At 37.4% G+C, this 20,209-nt stretch overlaps 1 protein-coding gene across 3 annotated transcripts in view; it reads left to right on the top strand.

Annotated features, from left to right (window-relative positions):
• SCN2A (sodium voltage-gated channel alpha subunit 2) overlaps window positions 1-20,209 on the top strand; it is a 137,897-nt gene that overhangs the window by 44,537 nt on the left and 73,151 nt on the right. For 2 of the 3 annotated variants that reach the window (XM_086370594.1, XM_086370581.1), the window contains exons 1-3: window positions 7,026-7,149; window positions 8,788-9,105; window positions 9,995-10,112. In XM_086370594.1, coding sequence (XP_086226720.1) covers window positions 8,839-9,105; window positions 9,995-10,112 — 385 coding nt within the window. In that variant the 5' untranslated portion in view covers window positions 7,026-7,149; window positions 8,788-8,838. Of the gene's footprint in view, window positions 1-7,025; window positions 7,150-8,787; window positions 9,106-9,994; window positions 10,113-20,209 lie in introns of those variants that run through there. The other variant, XM_086370587.1, reaches the window with a different exon arrangement.

Raw genomic sequence — 20,209 nt, forward strand, 5'->3', positions numbered from 1 at the left:
TATCTGAGCTATAGATGGGGATCCAGTGACTTAAAGAATCAGATGTATTTCACAATACCCTTCTCAATTTGTGAATCAGTGGTACTTTTCTCACTCTTGATGGAAAATGGGACAACGAAGTTTATTTAGAATTTGACATCAGACACATGTGAGTTTAAATGCTGGCTCCGTGTGACCGTGCCAGGTTACACAGCCTACCATAAGCCTATATCACACTGCACATTAGGAAAGTGACAATAATATTACGTCTTTCACAAAATATTACAAGAATCAAGTGTGGTAACCAGTAGAACCAGAATTTAGATCGTGTTAACATGGCATGAAGAAACAAACCTGTGGTTTCTTCAGGCATTCATTCTCATCTCTAGATCTCTGTTTCTCTGAGGCACACACGTGCATCACATGTGTGCACACACACACTGGCACGCACAAGTTTTGTATCCAGGACACTCTGGAATGTACCTGTTTTTTGAGAGCACTGTTTTTCATTCCAAAGACCTTCTGCTCTTGGCTCTGCTTTCTTGTTCTTTCCTGGGGAAGATGCCCCGACATTCAGATCTACTATCCCACTTAAGAGTTGAGAGGGCACTTTTTTTTTCTCCTATTAAAGAGGATGGAGGCTGAGGGGGACAGTTTTGGGTAGCAGTACTCAGTGACACAGAAGGACTGAAGAAAACTGAGCTAGAAATATTAAAGTATTTGGAACACATGGAAATGTCTCATTCTCATAGGGAGGATCATACCTTAGGAAATTTTCTTCCTTGCTTGACTATTAATATCCAGAAGTAGAACTCTGTAATTCCAGTATGATCAATCCATCAAAAAGCAAACTGGTATGTCATCAGATTAGAGGTGGACTTCCAGCTGATAAGTCATTTAGGCAGAATTGAAGTAGTTCACAGATGGGAATCTCTGTTTAATACATCTGAAAATTAAGAAAGGATGTAGAAACAAGTTGCCACTCTACTTTCAATAAAATAAAAATGCTTGTTTAAAAATAGAGGTGTATCTCATATATAATGTTTTTTTCCAGGAAATTTTTTGAAAGTGGTTATTGTTAACATCGAATGATATTTCCCAGGGATCACGATAACATCAGAGTACATTTCTGTTAAAGAAAAACAAAATGTATTTAAAACATAACAGTCATTTAAAGGAACACTGAACAGTACATACTGAGCCTATGTCTTTTATTTTCTGTTATGTTCTTCCTCTAATCTGTAGTGAGGCAACACATAAGTCTAGTTATTCAGATCTTTCTCGCTCTTATGAAAATTGTTAGTTACAGAATTGAGCTAGTGGATCAAGGTTAAAAAGATAAGGATATGCAAAAACACAGCAGTGACAATCAAAGAGTTTGTGAGAAAATAGACTCAAACCTATGGAATAAAGAAACTAGAAAATACAGAAAATAAATCTTCAGGTAATATTTAGCAAATATTTCCTTGGCTTGTTATCAGTATTAATGTGCTGAAGAAAACTCAAAATAACAGTTGTAAAATAGAATTAAAAGATCACTTTCAGAAAAAGAGATCCCTTAGTCTTTCTCAGCTTTCTTAACTCTTGGGTTCTAAATCCTCTAAGTTTTTTAAACACTTTCCACAGTCAGTAATTATGATATAAACTTTTATAATTATTTGTTTATCTATGAAATGTAATAAGCCAATAATGTTCTTCATATAAATTTAACTTTAGAGTACTTATTTATATAAATGTAGATCTTCATGGAAAGGAATTAAAGTCATATCCTATTTATTACTTCTTTGTTTTGTTATTGCCCTTTCATATAAATGTAATACTATTTTATAGATATCATTATGGGTAATAACGTGGCTTAATTTTTCTTTTACATTTCAATTTAGAAAATTAATGTTCCTCTTTTATAAGTGAGACAAATTTAAAACATAAGGAATTGAAAAGGAAACATAGAAATGTCATCAGAATCTAGAAATCCAATTCTGTTTTTCCAACTACTTAAAATAACATTGCTTGCCTTTCCCATTATTTATAGGTCTTCCCTAATATAGCCTCTGGCCTTAAAAGTTGTAATACAAAATCTTCTGCCTGTAAACTAGTACAACTAATGAAATTTAAAAGCTATGTAACATGTATCATTTAGCATTCTCATAAAATGTCAGTATGATGTTAACCAAGGGCAGAACAAATGCAAGAAAAACTAATGTGCATGACTTCTGAAAATCTCATCCCAGAAAATCAGAAACAAGAGACTATGGTTCCTATCTATATTTTACAAAAGTCAATTTGAAACAGAAAAAATATTTAGATGTTGTTCATCATATGTCTTGGATGTTTTGGTAAAATATTGGTGGTTTATCCTTTTAAATATCCTATGACACATTCACTGACTAGGAGTAATGGGAGAGGAAGGGGTGATCATACAACTAATGTAAATTCACATATCTTGGGAGTGTTCGTGAGAGTGAATAATTCTGGAAAACGACTTAAGAAGCAGCACATGATGGTTAGAACATAGATTCTGTAGCCTGGGAGCATGGGTTCAAATCCTGATTACACTTCTAACTGTGAGAACTTATACATGTTGCAAATTATTTAACTTCTTGGTACCCCAGTTTCCTCTTGTTATAAGTGAGGATGATCACAATATCTACTTTATCAGATAGTTATAAAAATTAAATGGTCCAATATTCTTGCCTAGAGAATTCCATGAACAGAGGAGCCTGGCAAGCTATACAGTCCATGTGGTCACAAAGAATCACACACTTCTGAGAGGCTAACACTTTCACTTGGGCTTCTCTGGTGGTTCAAATGGTAAAGAATCCACCCGCAATGCAGGAGACTCTGGTTCAATCCCTGGGTCAGGAAGATCCCCTGGAGAAGGGCATGGCAACCCACTCCAGTATTCTTGCCTGGAGAATTCCATGGATAGAGGAGCCTGACAGGCTACAGTCCATGGGTTTGCAAAGAGTCAGGCATGACCCAGTAACACTCTTCAACAACACAACAACATACTTCTTAAAATAATGCCTGGCAAAAAATAAGCACTATCTATGTTGATCACTGCCCCCTGAATATTTGGCAAAACAGTTTGTAAATTTTTTGCTTTTTAGTTTACTTTTTAAATTATTAATAGAATCTTTTGTATAACAAGTTAGTCTATTGTTGAGCACATCTGTAAAATAAGACTAGAATATTCAGATACAGGCATATCTTGTTTTTCTTTTAATTGCACTTTACTTTATTGTGTTTTTTAGAAATTAAAAGTTTTCAGCAACCATTTGCTGAGCAAGTCTATCATCATCATTTTTCCAACAGTCTTTACTCACTTCCTATCTCTGTGTCATACTTTGGTAATTTTCAAAATATTTCAAACATTTTATTATTATTATATTTTTTATGGTGATCAATGATCAGTGGTCTTTGATGTTACTGTTACAAAAAGATTATGACTCATTGAAGGTTCAGATGATTAGAATTTTTAGTAATTTTTAGCAATAAATTAAGTTTCAATTAAGGTCTGTACATTTTAAGACATAAAGCTATTGCACACTTACACTAAAGTATAGTGTAAACATAACTTGTGTATGCACTGGGAAACCAAAAAATTCCTGTGACTGACTTTATTGTAATATTCACTTTATTGCAGTTGCATAGGACTAAACCTGATCTCTGTAGTATGCTTGTGTTCATTTGATAAATGAAGTTAGTGCTCATCATAGAGATTTGTAAAATATTTTATTGTGGTAGGACAAGTTACTCTGAGGAAGTAATCTAAATTTCTTGCCTGGTTTCTAAGTCTTTAAAATGATATACATGGAAGGCAATGAAACTTTTCCTAATGAAAATGATGAAGCTAGAAAATGATATATGTGTATAAACATACCCTCTATGCTCTCCATATATGTGTGTATATCAGTTTAGTCCAGTTCAGTTCAGTCACTCAGTCATGTCCGACTCTTTGCGACCCCATGAATCGCAGCACGCCAGGCCTCCCTGTCCATCACCAACTCCCGGAGTTCACTCAGACTCACGTCCATTGAGTCAGTGATGCCATCCAGCCATCTCATCCTCTGTCATCATTCTTTCTGGAGTTATTTCTCCTCTGATCTCCAGTAGCATATTGGGTACCTACTGACCTGGGGAGTTTCTCTTTCAGTATCCTATCATTTTGCCTTTTCATACTGTTCATGGGGTTCTCAAGGCAAGAATACTGAAGTGGTTTGCCATTCCCTTCTCCAGTGGACCACATTCTGTCAGATCTCTCCACCATGACCCGCCCGTCTTGGGTTGCCCCACGGACATGGCTTAGTTTCATTGAGTTAGATAAGGCTGTGGTCCTAGTGATTAGATTGACTAGTTTTCTGTGAGTATGGTTTCAGTGTGTCTGCCCTCTGATGCCCTCTTACAACACCTACACCTACACAAGCACACACAGAGTTACTTGAGTATTGAAACACTGCAAATACGACCACTCTGTGACCAGCATGCATACTTGTTTGCTTGCTTGTTTTTGTTGGCCAGAATCAACCCCCTTTTATTCCAGTAATAGTACACAAGCTCTGCATTTCAGGAATGTTGCTGTGCCACCACCACAATCCTCACTGTTCATAGGTTTCAAGTAGAACTTCCTCCTAGTTCCAGGATGAGGCATTGGCTTAGGAGAAGCCAATCAAAGCACAAAGCATGGCATCTCCCTGGACAGAGTGATTGCTTCAGGGATAAGCATGTGACCCAGCTGAAGCTAATGAGACGCAATGAGATTTTTTCTGGGTCTTTGTCCCTATTGGATTTAAATCTGTGATATTGGGAAGTCAGAGATGCTATAGCATCTTACTATAATAAGGAACGAAGAGCTATCACGATAGAAGTTAGAGCCAAAGCATACAGCATAACTAGATTCTGGTAACATCATTGGGCTTCCAAAGCATTTATGCCTATAGCTAGCCTTAAACAACAAACCTTGACAATGAATCCCCATGTTCCTTTTCCTTTCTTTTCTTCTTTTTTCTCTCCTCCCTCTCTCCCTCCCCACTTTCCTCCCTCCATCCCTCCTCCTAATCTTTTCTTCTTCTTTTTTTTCTCCTTTCTTTCTTTCTCTTACCTAAGCCATTTTGGGTCATTCTTTTGCTTCTATTACCAAAAGAGACTTGCTAGAATGAATTACAGAGTTATTTTTTGGCAATATCTGCTTCTTGCCTGTCTTAAACAGTTTTTCTAATGATACAAATGAACTTACCTGCAGAAGTAAAAGAAAAAGACTCACAGACTTAGAAAATACACTTTTGGTTGCCAGTAGAAGGGATAGTTAAGAAGTTTGGGAAGGTCATGTACACAACACTATGTTCAAATGGAAAACCAACCTATTGTGTAGCATATGGAACTCTGTTCAATGTTATGTCCTAGCTTGGATGGGAGGGAGGCTTGGGGGAGAATGGATATGTGTGTGTGGGTGAATCCCTTTGCTGTGAACCTGAAGCTATCACAACATTGTTGGATCAGCTATACCCCAATACAAAGTGAAAAGTTTAAAGTTTGAAAAAAGAAAATCATAGGTCAAACACTTAAAAAAAATACCCTTTCTAATGAAAATGGTGAAGCCAGAAAATATGCAAAAAATGTAGATATGGTCAGTTGCTCAGTTGTGTCTGACTCTCTGAAACGCTATGGACTGTAGCTCACCAGGCCCCTCTGTCCATGGAATTTTCCAGGCAAGAATACTGGAGTGCATTGCCATTTTCTACTCCAGGGGATCTTCTAGACCCAGGGATTGAACCCTAGTCTCCTGTGTCTCCTACATTGGCAGGCAAGTTCTTTACCACTAGCACTACAATCATGACTGTTTCTGATTATAATTGTTTCCTCTTACCGATTTTATTTAATCTTTATTTTAGGTTTACTTACGTAAGCAGGTGTTTCGGTTTTTGTGTTGTTTATAATTGAATAACAGAGAAGACAATGGCTCCCCACTCCAGTACTCTTGCCTGGAAAATCCCATGGATGGAGGAGCCTGGAAGGCTGCAGTCCATGGGGTCGCTGATGGTCAGACACGACTGAGCAACTTTACTTTCACTTTCACTTTCATGCATTGGAGAGGGAAATGGCAACCCACTCCAGTGTTCTTGCTGGAGAATCCCAGGGACGGGGGAGCCTGGTGGGCTGCCGTCTATGGGGTCGCACAGAGTCGGACACGACGGAAGTGACTTAGCAGTAGCATAATTGAATAAAGCTCACAGATTTTGAGCCTGAATCCTGACTGTGTGATTTGAGGTAACTTCCTAACCTCGATGTATTTCCTTTCTTAGATTTTCAAATAAGGATCATGAAAGCCTTTATCTGATGGAATTGTGGGGAGATGGAATGATACAGTATATGCAGACTCAGCCCAGTCAGTGACTGGCACATATTAGTCCTCAAATCTTAACTATGTTATTAATCTAAGTACTGGAATTTAGTCTCCTTTTGGCTTTCAGGTTTTCCGGTTGCTTTTCAGCCACTTAAATTAGAGATAAAATAAGATTGGTGTCCTATTAGTTTTATTTTATTTCTAGGGAAAGTTAGTTTAGCTAGCTCTTTGTTGAACTAGCAAAGGCCTTTATTGGATTTCAGAGACTCTGGGTCTGAGGTTAATGTTAAATCCCATGTAGGTAAGACTTTCATTAATATAATTGCTGTTTTATAAGTTTTTACTTTTAGCCCTTTATTATTTACCTTCTTTTTTACTTTGAATTATTTTTATCCATTCAGTGACTTTTGGCTTAGCAAATAAAAAGCATGAACAGAAGCACTATTCATTAACAAAATTAGTGATTGAAACCGGCTAAGTCTTAACGTTCTAAGAAAAGCCTTTAGAAGATCAGAGCTCCATTACTGAGAGCTTTGAGCTGTTTCAAACACGCTTCTGTGTGTACATTGAGGGTTTTCTCTTCACAGCTCCTCTGCCCTCTAGTGGTAGCTATAATAATGCCATTTTGTAGTCCCCACACAGGAAATGCCTGGTCTTACTTCAGTTACCAGAATCCTTTCACAGGAAGTTAGGTGTGGTCTCTGAAGGAGAAATTTTAAAAAAAAAATGAAAAAAAGAAAAAAAAAAAGCATGATGGAATTTTAGCTGCAGTCTTCTTGGTGCCAGCTTATCAATCCTAAACTCTGGGTGTAAAAGACTCTGCAGGGGTAATGTTTTAATATTCTTATTATGCTTATTTTCTGTGATGCTTCTCTACCTTTACAGTAGAATCCTGGGGGAATCTGCAGAGGACCACTTTCATTTTGAAGCTGCTGGCTGCATGTTTTAGCATGTCTCTTCTATTAGAGCATCCAGGCATGGCAGTTTCCTCCCTGAAGTGTGCCGGGACCTTCTTCATTCCTGTGCCTGTCGCTAGGCATAAGGGTCTCTGGGGATGGGTGAGGAAAATGAGGGATGTTTTAGAGGCACTAGGATTCTAAGAGGGCAGTCTGCTACTGGTGGCTGAAAGGTCCTGGTCTACTTCAAAAAAAAATGTGGAAATGATGCAGTAATTATCTTATTTTAGATTTCCCTATTTGATCTGACATATGCTGCAGGAGTGACCTGGATGTGAATGAATTTTACTCTTAGATAATGCACCTCATATAATTAAATGGGAATGCTCATTCCTGTAGGGTAAGGGTTAGAATGGACTGATATTTTACAAAGAAGGAAAATAGATAAGTGATTGTATATAGGCGGCATTCAGGAGTCAAGATTTTGGTTATATTGTTTCAGAAAGCACAGAAACTCTTGCCACTGATTCAGAGATAACGTTTGGAATGATTGGTGTGCTCACTTAAATTATATATGCTAGCCCAATAAAATTGGGCTAGCCCAATAAAATTTACTGTTAGAATACAGTAAAACCACATTTATGTTACCACAAAAACCAAAATAAATGGAGCTCATGTTAAAGATAAACTATCTTAAACCTTATTTTTTCAAGTCCAAATCTGCTATGTGGATTTTTAAGAAATGGGCATCATTTGAGAAAATGAGCTCTCTCTACAGTATTTCCTAAGATACTGCAAATTTGTTAATTTAAGAAGCAATTACACCAGCTAGCAGCAGGTGCTCAACCAGGGGGTCCAAGCTCCAGACCTCTGACGTGGGTGACTTCCTGCCCGGTTTGGCAGGAGCCAGGTCCCTTCCTGTGTAGCTTCCGAGCAATTCCAAATACAACCGGGCATCCCCTGCTCCTTCCCGCTCCTTGCGTTCAAGCAGAATCTACCTAGGTTTCCACAGCCTGGCATTTCAGGATTTCCAGAGCTCTTTACCAGGTGCATTGATTTTCAAATCAGCTCTTTAACGTGGAGAGTGGGCCAAAAGGAACATGGAAAAAAAAATATGGAGAGATACATGCAAGATCTTCACACACCCCAGTTCTACAATTTTGAGTGATTATTCATCTCTTGTTATGGATCTCTGATATATTTTTTTTTTCAGAAAGGATGCTGAAAAAGATGGCTGCCAAAATAATTCACACAAATGAAGCAGCAAGCACAAACCAGTATCCTCCATTTCTGAGCTCCGAGTTGGATATTTTCACTTAAAACATTTTGGGAGTGGGAGATTAGATTACCTCATAGACACCTACTGAATGTGAAAGATAGATCTCCATGCAAGCAGATGAATGCATGCAGGCGAATCCCCTGAATGCCAAGTGCAGCTTCCTTAGTAAAATACTACAGATAGCTTCGTTTGTATGTATGATATCTCAATATCATGTCATTGCCCTTTTATCCTAACGACCATTGCTTTTTTTCCCTCTCTTTCTCTCTCTCTCTCTGTTGTTTCCATAGCACTTTCTTATGCAAGGAGCTAAACAGTGATTAAAGAAGCAGGATGAAAAGATGGCACAGTCAGTGCTGGTACCGCCAGGACCTGACAGCTTCCGCTTCTTTACCAGGGAATCCCTTGCTGCTATTGAACAACGCATTGCAGAAGAGAAAGCTAAGAGACCCAAACAAGAGCGCAAGGATGAGGATGATGAAAGTGGCCCAAAGCCAAATAGTGACTTGGAAGCAGGAAAATCCCTTCCATTTATTTATGGAGACATTCCTCCAGAGATGGTGTCAGAGCCGCTGGAGGATCTGGATCCCTATTATATCAATAAGAAAGTGAGTTCTTAGTCAAGTTGCCTTTATTTCCTCTACTTCCTAATTGCTTCTGGGCTAGTGCCAGGCATGTTAGGTGAAGAATGTTGTGCCACCTCCCCTCTGTCTGAAGTATCACTATGGTAGTAATGGGCTTGACCATGCCATGGCCCCGTTGTCCTAGAGTCTTTGGGAAGCACTTATTTGAACCCACAGCCAGGACAGGCAGAGAGCTGAAAGAGCATCTTGCAGTGGGGGAAATGAGGAAGGGCAAAAGTCTGCTGACCTTACAGTGTGGTGAAGCAGAAAGTAAAGACAAGGAGTTTATTTTTTATGCATTAAAAACAATATTTCCAGGAGTCGTATACAAAGTTCTCTTTATAATATCTAGCTCTACAAAAGGTACTTTGATTTTCAGCACATTTATTCCCTCACATATAAATTTGGCCCATTCCATGGTTCCCTCAAGAAGAAATAAAAGCAGGTGACTTCCAAGTGCCCCCTAAAAGCATTTGATCAACTACCACCTCCAGAAAACACTGAAGTTCCTGTGAGAAGGCTTTTATCAAATTGAAAAAGTAATCAAAGCCTCATTCTTGAGCTCTTTGTGAATTATAAATACAGTTTGAAAATACTGATATTAAAACTTGATGGTGATGCTAAGTATTCCTATGGTAATGACTATATATTTTCTTTATGTTCCTTAAATCCTCATATCTCTCACCAAATTAGGGGAGTTTATAGCATTCAGAAAGAGAAAATACGTAGCATCATGTCATATGTTAGTAGTTAGTATATTATTATTTTATAAAATCATATTTCTAAAAAAATTGTATCACTTTTTTCTCAAATTGTTCTTAGTTTTAATATTGCATTTCTAACTTCTGTTTTATGTGTTTGTTTTCTTTTTCAGACATTTATAGTATTGAATAAAGGGAAAGCAATCTCTCGATTCAGTGCCACCCCTGCCCTGTACATTTTAACTCCCTTCAACCCTATTAGAAAATTAGCTATTAAGATTTTGGTACATTCATATCCTTTTTTCAAATAGTCACTTACATGATTTTGCTCTTTGACTAACTTATTGAGTTGGGAATTTTTCAAAAATGTATGTGGTTGGCAACATTACATGCTCTTTCTTTTTTCCCTCTTCCTCAACAGTTTAGCGTTATTGCCAAATGGGATCACAGGTAAGTGAACCACTTTCCGCATCTTCTAAGTATTTCTCCTCTCCTTGACTCACTACTTATTTCTTTCTACCTCTGCTCCCTTCTGAATTGCCTACTACATCCAAGACTTGTTCATTAACTTTGACAGTGTTACCAGGCTCTCCTTTTATAAGTCTTCAGATTTTATAAGGTTATATAATGGGTAAACTCTGTGAACTAATTTTCTTTACTACTTTTACATTTGGAATATATCTGCATAATCTGAATTACACAATTTTATTTCTTTTGATCTTAATTTTTACTGCTTTCTGCTTTTCACTTTAGTATTTGAAAGCTTTGAGTTACAAATGTTTATAATTGTGATATGACTGTATATGCATTAGTCTTTCAAGTATTTCTTCCAGTTCTTTTCCCAAGCGTCATTTGTATTGATTTTCTATTTTGTTTTTCTTTCTTTTTTTGGTCACTTGTTCCTGTGTTTTATTCAACTCATGGGTCCTGCTGCAGTTTCTTCCCACATACATTCTCATTTCATTCTTTATTCTCCTTATGAAGTATCTACTTCCTAGAAATGGAATTGATGACACCTTGGTGGGAGATAGTGATTTGATTTAAGTTAAATAGAGTAGTTGTAAATGGGAAGTTTAGTTCCAGACCAGAGACAGTGGTCTGACAGCCAGCCAGGCCTGGAAAAACCAAGGAGGCAAAGGTTTGGAAGACGGGTATGTCAGTCAGGGACATTTACAGGAAGAACACAGAAGCCTTGGGATAAGGAACGGACACACGTCAGGAACCAGAGGTAAGGAAGGGGAAACTGAAACTTAAGCAAAGTCTCAGATAGGACAACTTTAAATTTTGTTTCCTAATTAGAAAGAGTCATCGCCTTTGATTTACAACACGGTCAGTCCAGGGCCTGCTTCAAGGCTTCCAGTGTAAAAGCTTACTTTCCCTAGCAGGCCTAGAAAATAATTCAATTTGATATGGTAGGGAATTAGATAAGATAAGGAATTCAGGAGATAGAATGAACTTGATACAGGGAACTCATCTCAGTTCTGGGTGTTGGGCTGTAAAGCGTGTCCCCAGACTTGCCTGGCAATTTGGCAAATGACGTCTGTAGAAGCACGGAGTTCTGGAATTCAGTTTCCTTTGAACCTCTAGGTCATCCCTCTCCATTACCCCCATGTTTTGCATAGATATATTTTAATTTTGTATTTATGTTTTAAGATTTGATAATTTTCTTGTGAGCTTCTTTAAGCAATAATGATTCCTTACTTCTGCTATTCAAATAAAAGAAACATTTTACAGAAAGAAAAAAATGTCTTTGAATGAATAATAAGCTTTAGGAATGAATAATAAAGTTGAGATTTAGATTTGAGTCCCATGAACTATAAGTTATGGTCCATTATGATGTTTGAGTAGTTAAAATCTGTGCTCTGAATAAATATTTCCATAAATTATTCATTGTATCTAAAAATAATTGTTCATCCCTATGTAATCACAATTTATACATGAAATCATGTCAAAAAATTCAGACTTAGCCCATTGCTCTGTTTATAGTAAATACTGGGAGAGTATGAATTAAAGAAGTAAGTGACAAATGAGTCAAGGAGTTAAATGATTAGACGCAAAACAAGTGACACAATGGAAGTTTGGAAGAGGTCAGAAAAATCTATTTTGCCTTCAATATGAATGAAGAAATCACATTAAGAAAGCTCAGTATTAAAGAAAAAAGGCAGGACTGTTGTTGTTGTTATTGTTGTTTTAAAACTTTTGTGGGGAGATAGCATATTTTTTTGAAAATTTCATGAAAGCTATTATATCATCGCCACTCCAAAAAATTCTAGGAGGTTAGAAGACCCAGGAATCTTAACATAAAGCCTTCTGGGAAAAGAGACTTCCAGTGGTAGAGGATGAGAGTAGTTTTAGAAGTTCTGATCGGAGACTCTGGGCCTTGAATCAGACAAAGTTTATGGTGGGCTCTCTTTAGGAATCAAGATACGATTTGAATTTGAAGAATTTGAAAGTTTGCACTTACTTCCCAGAAGAAAGAAAACCTTCAAGGGGCACAGTTGTCAGGAGGTCTGCAGTGGTGTAAGTTGAAATGTGAAGGCAGCTAGATAAATCTAAGATTTGCTGAACTGAATGTTTGACTCTCCAAAACCTTACAAGTGGCATGGAGCTACACATTTCTTCTAATGCAGAAAAAGTAGATTTTTAAAAATCTCTGATTGCCTGAATTAAACTATTCTATCTCAGCTATCTTACCTTGGAGTAGAGATAGAAGATAGACACATTCTTTGGTCTTTTGGTGATAATGCACATTTGACTGTATGTCCTAGTAAACTTTGCTGTAAATAATACTGGACAGTGGCAGGTAACTTTCTCAGTGACTTTGTCTTATTCCTCACAATGCACATCCTAAGCTCAAATCCTGGTTTTCTAATTTTAAGTGCCTTTTGCTATAAGATAAAAATGCTTGAGGTTGCTATCTGCATTTTAGGCACAGTTAAGAGGGCATTGTGTATTTATTATCATTAGTTTATAATCCATAAAATGGTCATTCACAGTAAAAAAAAAAAAAATTGGCATTTTCAACCTAGACTGGTATCTCTTTTTCCAATGAAAACCTTGACTTATTTCTTCAGGAGCTGTTATCTTCATTAGGCATTCTTGCATATCAAATTAGCTTTGTGTCTTGATTTTGGCAGAAAAACCTTACGCTTACTCTATTTTTGCCAGAGTATATTTTGAAAACTGAAAATGCTTTTGATGTGCCTATTATCTTGTTTTGATAGTTAAATAAAATATGGTTATGTTTTTTAGATAGTAAACAAGTAAAAATTTATCCATATTCCTAAAATTTCCTATCAGAATTTTCAGTGTGTTGCATGTCAATATTTTTATTATTTTAGCTTAATGTGCACACTCTCCTTCACTTTGCATTTGTTATTCATTTCTTCATTCAAGTACCTACTGTGTGGCAAATGTTCTTCTAGACACCGTGATGCAACATAGAACCTGCTAGTCCCTGTCAAGTATCTGTATTCATGTGTATATGTGTGTTTGAGAGGAGAGAGATAATACAAACAATTGAGCTAGTGTCGGCTAGTGATAAATGCTATCAAGAAAAATAAAGCTGTATAAATAGAGAAGAGTGGCGAGGTACTGTTTTAAATCATATGATCAGGGAAGTCCTCTCTGAAAAGATAGCATCTGAGTAAAGATCCAAAGGAAGTGAGGAAGTGCAACGTGGAAATCTAAGGAGAAAGGTGAATAGCAAATATGAAAGCAAAGGATGAATGTAGAAGTGTACCTGGTGTATTCAAGAGTCCAGAGTCCAGAGCCCAGAGTGCCCAGAGGAGAGTGGGAAGAGTAGAGAGTAGAAGGGGATGAGGTCATTGAGAGTGGAGGTCAGGGCTGACATTGTAGGTGGTTGGTAAGACACCCAGTTTACCCTGAATTAGATGGAGAGAGAAGACCGGAGGGTTTTCAGCAAAAGAATGTCATCACCTGAGTCAGATTTGAAAAAGATCACTCTGGCTGCTGTGTAGAGAACAGATTGCCTGAGGGGAAAGGGTGGAAGTAAGAAAGTAGATTGGGGGTTTACTGCCTTTATGAAGGCAGAGGATGCTGGTGGCTTTCGTGGAAACAATGAGGGTAGCAAATGTCATCAAATTCAGTTGTGTTTTTCAGAAAAGCTGAAAGGTTATGCTGATCAATTGGATGTGGGGTGTGAGGGAACGAGCAGAACTAAGGAGGACTCTAGGTGTTTAGTATGGTCAAGAAAGAAAAGTGTAGCTCCTTGAGCTTGGGACAGACAACATTAGGTGGAGAGATATGCTGGGTAAAATCAAGAGCTTGAGTTTGAACATTTGTTTGTTTATTTGTTTTTGAGAAGCCCGTTAGACAGTCAGTGGAGGAGCTGCATTCCATTAAATGGAATGCAGGTCTGGAGTTCAGAAAAGGGTTGGGCTGGAGGTAAAACTTTGAGAGATGTAGTCATCATTATGTTGCTGTACAGATGGTATTTAAAGTGGTGACAAAGACCTAAAACACTCCAAATCACACAGTAGTGCAGAACTGCCCATCATTCATACAGGTTAGGAAAATGAAAAACGGATTTTGGAGTCAGAAAACCTGGATTCAAACCCTACCTCTGAGATTTACTTATTGGCTCTATGACCTTGGTCCGAGTTACTCCAGATGTTTGAATCTCACTTTGTCCATCTGTATTTTGCAATCATAATTTAAACATTAATGATAATAACTATATAAGTACCTGTCACTGTGATTAGCACTTGGTTGGTGTTCAGTCACTCAGTCATGTCTGACTCTTTGCAACTCTATGGGCTTCCTGTCCTTCACTATCTCCCTGAGTTTGCTCAAACTTACGTCCATTGAGTTGATGATGCCATCCAACCACCTCATCCTTTGTCACCTCCTTTTCCTCCTGCCCTCAATCTTTCCCAGGAGCAGGGTCTTTTCCCAATGAGTTGGCTCTTCATATCTGGTGACCAAAGTATTGGAGCTTCAGCTTCAGCATCAGTCCTTCAGAGAATATTCAGGGTTGATACAGCACTTGGTAGGAACTTGATAACTTGTAACTAGGACAGCTGTTCTTGGTAGTACTAGCTACAATTCTAGGAGCAAGTGCTGCAAGATTAGCAAAGAAACAGTCTCATATTATTTAAGGAATTCCACAAAAAAATTCTGTATAAATCTCTAGTCTCTTGAGGCTTGATTTTGCAAACAGAATGTTTATACAGCACCAGAGTTAGAAGCTGTTGAGTGATGGAAACATAATGTGGTCAGTCCCAAGCACAATCTCACTTTGCAGATGAGTTCATTGAGGCCCAGACATGTTTAGTCACTGTCTTATAAGCCTACATTTTATATACGTGGCAAGGCCAGAACTTCAGACTAAGCCTTTGATTATCAGCCCAGTATGCTTTGCAGTTTCTATCTAACAGAAACTGCAGTTTCTATCTATCTTTGCTGTTTCTAACAGATTTCTAAACCCTCAGGTATAAATTATGTATTAGGGGTACATAATTTATCTACCTGTGCTTCTATGTATCTCAAAGGTTGTTTTCAGTGGCTCCAACTTACTAATTCATGAAATAGGAAGTGAGCTTTTTAGCTCACCCCAAAATTATATGGTATCTATTAGAAATCAAAAACAACATGGTTTTCCATAAAACATTATAGAGGTCTGTGGGAAAGGAGGGTGAACAACTTACTGTTTCTGTTTCTCCTGCTTTCAATGCTCAAAAGTTACCACGTGTCATCACATGGTTAGGAATTTGTTAATAACAAAATTAAACAACTCAAGAGTTAACAGTATATATGTGACATTTAGTTGACATTTCTGCTGCCTTGCAAATATGTACGACTAAGTAGAAAAAGATCTATCTTACTTTGCTTAAATTCTCTATGTTAGAAATCTCTTAGATAAAACTATCTTCTGCCTCTAGTTCATATACATTTTAAGTAAAAAATGTCTCTGCAACTTCTCTGGATATTATGTATTATTACAAAATCCCTGAACAGAACAATGTCTTTCCCTTCCTTAAGAAAACAAAGAGAAAATAAAAGAAAACAAAAAAATGCCCTATGTTTTTATATTTAATAAACAAATGATTAATAGTAATAAAGATAACTATTCACTAAGAGAAGTATTGGTATTATTATCTGTATTTGCATAAGAAAACTGAGCCTTCAATAATTAACTTGCTGAAGCCCATGTGATTGGTAAAGGATGCATCTGATCCATAGTTTATCACTTTAAAACTCATACTGCTGCATCCTACCCATGTGGATATAGGGGTAGGCATGCCAGTACTTTAATCATCTAGTTCCCAGGTCAGAGGTTATGTAAAGCATTTTCAATATGAATATGAAGAAGTCTTTCCTCATCATACACACAGGAAATATTTTAGACTTGCCAACTGACAGGTTACTACCAATCAAAAGGTTAACACATTTTTATGAATACCTGGTATAGAGAAATTATTAGATTTTAAAAATCCTTTTTTTCTTGATATTATATGAGGTTACCCTGCATCTATTTTTATTTGTATACAAAATCTCACAAGGAAATACTACTCTAGGATTCATTGTTCTTCTGAAAAAATGTACTTTATGTGCTATATATTTAGAAAATAAATACATGCATTTTGGGCTTCCCTGGTGGCCCAGTAGTAAAGAACCCACCTGCCAATATAAGAGACAAGGGTTTAATCCCTGAGTCAGGAAGATTCCCTGGTGAAGGAAATGGTATCCTACTCTAGTATTCTTGCCTTCGGAAATTCAGTGGACAGAAGAGTGTGGTGGGCTACAGTCCATGGGCTTGCAAAAGAGTTGGACACGACTTAATGACTAAACAACAAAAACATATGCATTTTGTTACTAGTTCTGGCCCCTTGAAATCTGCCTTGATGTGGAATTTCTATATTTTTTCAGTGTATGGTATCACCATACCATGTCTATACTTTTTTTCATATTTGTATATTTGTTATCACTATCTAAAATCTTACTATTTCAATCACTCACCAGACTCCAGGTATCTTAAAGGTATGAGACTCCAGGTGTGAGACTGATAAAATAAATTTATAGTGATTTTAAAAAGTAATGGATTTTGAAACTCTCTATTTGGAGATTATCTATTAAACTACAAGCATAAAATCTGACTCTAGTTATCTCTTATTTTATTTAAAAGAAAAATAGTTTTATTTGGTTTCCTTTTTGATCATTTGTCAGGATCGTTAAGTTAAATGTATTTTTTTAATTAAAAATAGTCATTCATTGATAGTCAATGTGAAAAACACTAATTTGAGTGTAATGATTTATTCCTTTCGACTTACTGGGTAATATTTACTCTTTCTATTTATTAAAGTATAATATATATTTTACTTTATTATATATACTTAAATTTTATCATTATAAGGAGTAAATTTTTTAAGGACATAAAACCATGGCTCAGTCTGTTATGTGACATAAATCTCATGAGCCTTTTAATTTCCACTTTGTATTTATCCAGTGTTCTCTCTTTCAAAAAATGTAAAAACCTGTGTACTTGATATATGTGGAAACAAATTTCATGCTGTATTTTTGATCCATATTTATAAATATATCACTAAAAAGGAAAAATGTACTTCACTTAGTAGTAAACAAGGTTCCAAACTAACATCGTTCAGTAGTCAACTGACCCTACACAACGGCAAGGGTGTATGGTGGCGAGCAATATAGACATGGCCCTCGTGTAGTTGACCATCTAGTGGGAAAAAAATCAGTTAGGCTTTGGAAGAGTAGCATCTGGTGCGACAAGGATATATTACTGATAGACCTAATCAGGAAAGGTGCTATTGTGCACAGGTTTTACTGAAAATAACTTCTAATCTGAGTGCTAGAGGAAAAGTTTGAGTTGGCTAATGTGAGATAAAGAGCATATTCAGGGGAAAGAGGTAACATTTGTTAAGATCCTGACTTGAAAAAGAGCTTGCTTCATCCATGACCTAAAACAATTGCGATAATATCAGACTTGGGAAAGTGAAATGAGGACTAAGGAAGCTGAACTTAGGGTGGACAAGAATTAGACCTAGACTCTCCACTCTTTGTTAATATAGTTGATCATAAATGATCCAAATTAGATTTACAAAGGTCATTTTGGTACAGGGTGCAGAAAGAATTGAATAGAATCAAGCATGGGTTCAGAAAGAACAGCTTGGGTGAAATTACAGTAATTTACATTAGATTTGATGGATACCTAGACTAAGTGGTGTTATGAGGATTGTGGGAAAAGTGCACTGAATCCAGGCATAGCAGGTAGAATTGACAATACTTGGTGTTAAGTTGAATGTGGAGGTTCAGGGAAGAGAAAAATGCAAGATGGCTCCTAGGTTCCTGGCTGAGTCAATCAGTCAGTTCAGTCTCTCAGTCATGTCCTCCTCTTTCCAACCCCATGGCTGCAGCATGCCAGGCTTCCCTGTTCATCACCAACTCCCAAAGCTTGCTCAGACTCATGTCCATCAAGTCGGTGATGCCATCCAACCATCTCATCCTCTGTTATCCCCTTCTCCTCCTGCCTTCAATCTTCCCCAGCATCAGGGTCTTTTCCAATGAGTCAGTTCTTCGCATGAGGTAACCAAATCTCACATTCATCCTGGCTAAATCATGAGACATTGTGATACAGAGATGTCAAAGGAGTAGTATTTGAGAAGAGATGAGGGATAGGATTAAAACATGTTTAGTTTAGTTTTAGAACTCAAAAAAATTTGAAGTGTCAATGAAATAAGTGCACATAAGTGCAGATGTAATATGGAATTGGGTAATATGGATTACTGAGTTCAGAAGAGAGGGCTAAAGTGAAGTAGCTCAGTCGTGTCCGACTCTTTGCAACCCCCTGAACTATAGCCTACCAAGCTCCTCCATGGGATTTTTCAGACAAGAGTGCTGGTGTGGGTTGCCATTTCCTCCTCCAGGGGATCTTCCTGATCCAGGGATCAAACCCAGGCCTCCCACATTGCAGGCCAATGCTTTACCATCTGAGCCACCAGGGAAGCCCATCCATAGTTCCCTGAGCTAGAGAGGGCTAGTCCAGAGAAAAATACTTGAGATCGGTGGGTATGTAAATGTATTTGGAGCTATGTGTCTTAATGAGCTCTACTAGGATAAATACATCAAGAGAGGGAAAATGACTTGGATATCCTCTGTCCTTTTTAAAAAGGGAAATAGAACATTTCAAAGGTTATTAAAAAATTGTTGCCCATGAAGGATAAAAAAATCAAAGGATTGGGATCTCATGAAAGCAAAAGTAAGAGAACATAGTTAAAAGGGGAAGAATCAGGCTGGTCAAACTCTACTGAGAGAACAAGTCAGATAAGAACTCAGAATTATCCTTTTGTTTTTAGTTACACAACATGAAGATGTTGGTCATATTTGGGAAGAAAACTGGTAGGCTGAGGATGTGGTAGATAAATGAAGGCGAGTAAAGATAAACATCTCTTCTAAGAAGTTTGGCTGTGAAATTGGAGAAGAGAAGTCTGTAAGTGGTTAGAGGACTGTGGGCTGTAGGACAGTATTCTCTTTTATACCAAAAAGATAAGAGAGAATTAAGCAAGTTTGTGTTGACTGTAAGAGCAGATAGAGTTACTAATGGAGATATTAAAGATAAGAGAAGAAAGTGATAAGAGATTGCTAAAGTGTTCTGGAAAGGTGGAAGGTGTCCAGAGTTTGGGTAAAGGGGTTGACAACTCCCTCCATTGAAATGGGAAGGGGGAAAGAATCTCAATACAGAGAGTTTGTCAATTTGGGGTTAGGAAGTAAAGATATGACCTTCTGATGCTATCTCTTCTCTCAATAAAATAGGAAATCAGGTCATGAGTTTGAAATGGGTAGCAAAGGAAGAAGATTGGAGATCAAAGAAGAGTGGAGAATATTCAGAATTATCTTTGCAGAGCAGTGGGGACATTGAAGTGGAGAAATATTAAGAATGTGTTGAGCATGTTTGAGGCTGGGAACTATGTATTTTGAATGATGCCAATCTGCCAAGGGGTTGTTTTCTACAGTAGATTGTTATTGTTCAGTCGCTAAGTCATGTTCAGTTCTTTGTGACCTCATGGACTGTAGCCTTCCAGGCTCCTCTGCCGTCCACTATCTCCTGGAATTTGCTCAAATTCGGGTGCATTGAGTCAGTGGTGCTATCTAGCCATCTCATCCGCCGCCGCCCCCTGCAGTAGGGCCAGCAACCTAACAGACACAGGATCCGCTAGTTTTATATACTAATGATGAAGTCATCTTTAAATTTATCTTATTTTTTGTTTCTGTTTAGCAAGAAAGGAAAAGTATTTCTTCTTTGAACTGGTGTTTTTCTGTGTTCTCTAGGCTGTAGTGCCCTCACGTGGCTGATCCGCATCATTCACTTATGAGTGTTTTCATGTGAACGCACTTGAACAAGTTGA

The sequence above is a fragment of the Bos grunniens genome, chromosome 2, assembly GCF_055505025.1.
Source record: "Bos grunniens cultivar Pamir isolate PY7600 chromosome 2, Bosgru_T2T1.0, whole genome shotgun sequence".
In the NCBI taxonomy this organism is placed as follows: domain Eukaryota; kingdom Metazoa; phylum Chordata; class Mammalia; order Artiodactyla; family Bovidae; genus Bos; species Bos grunniens.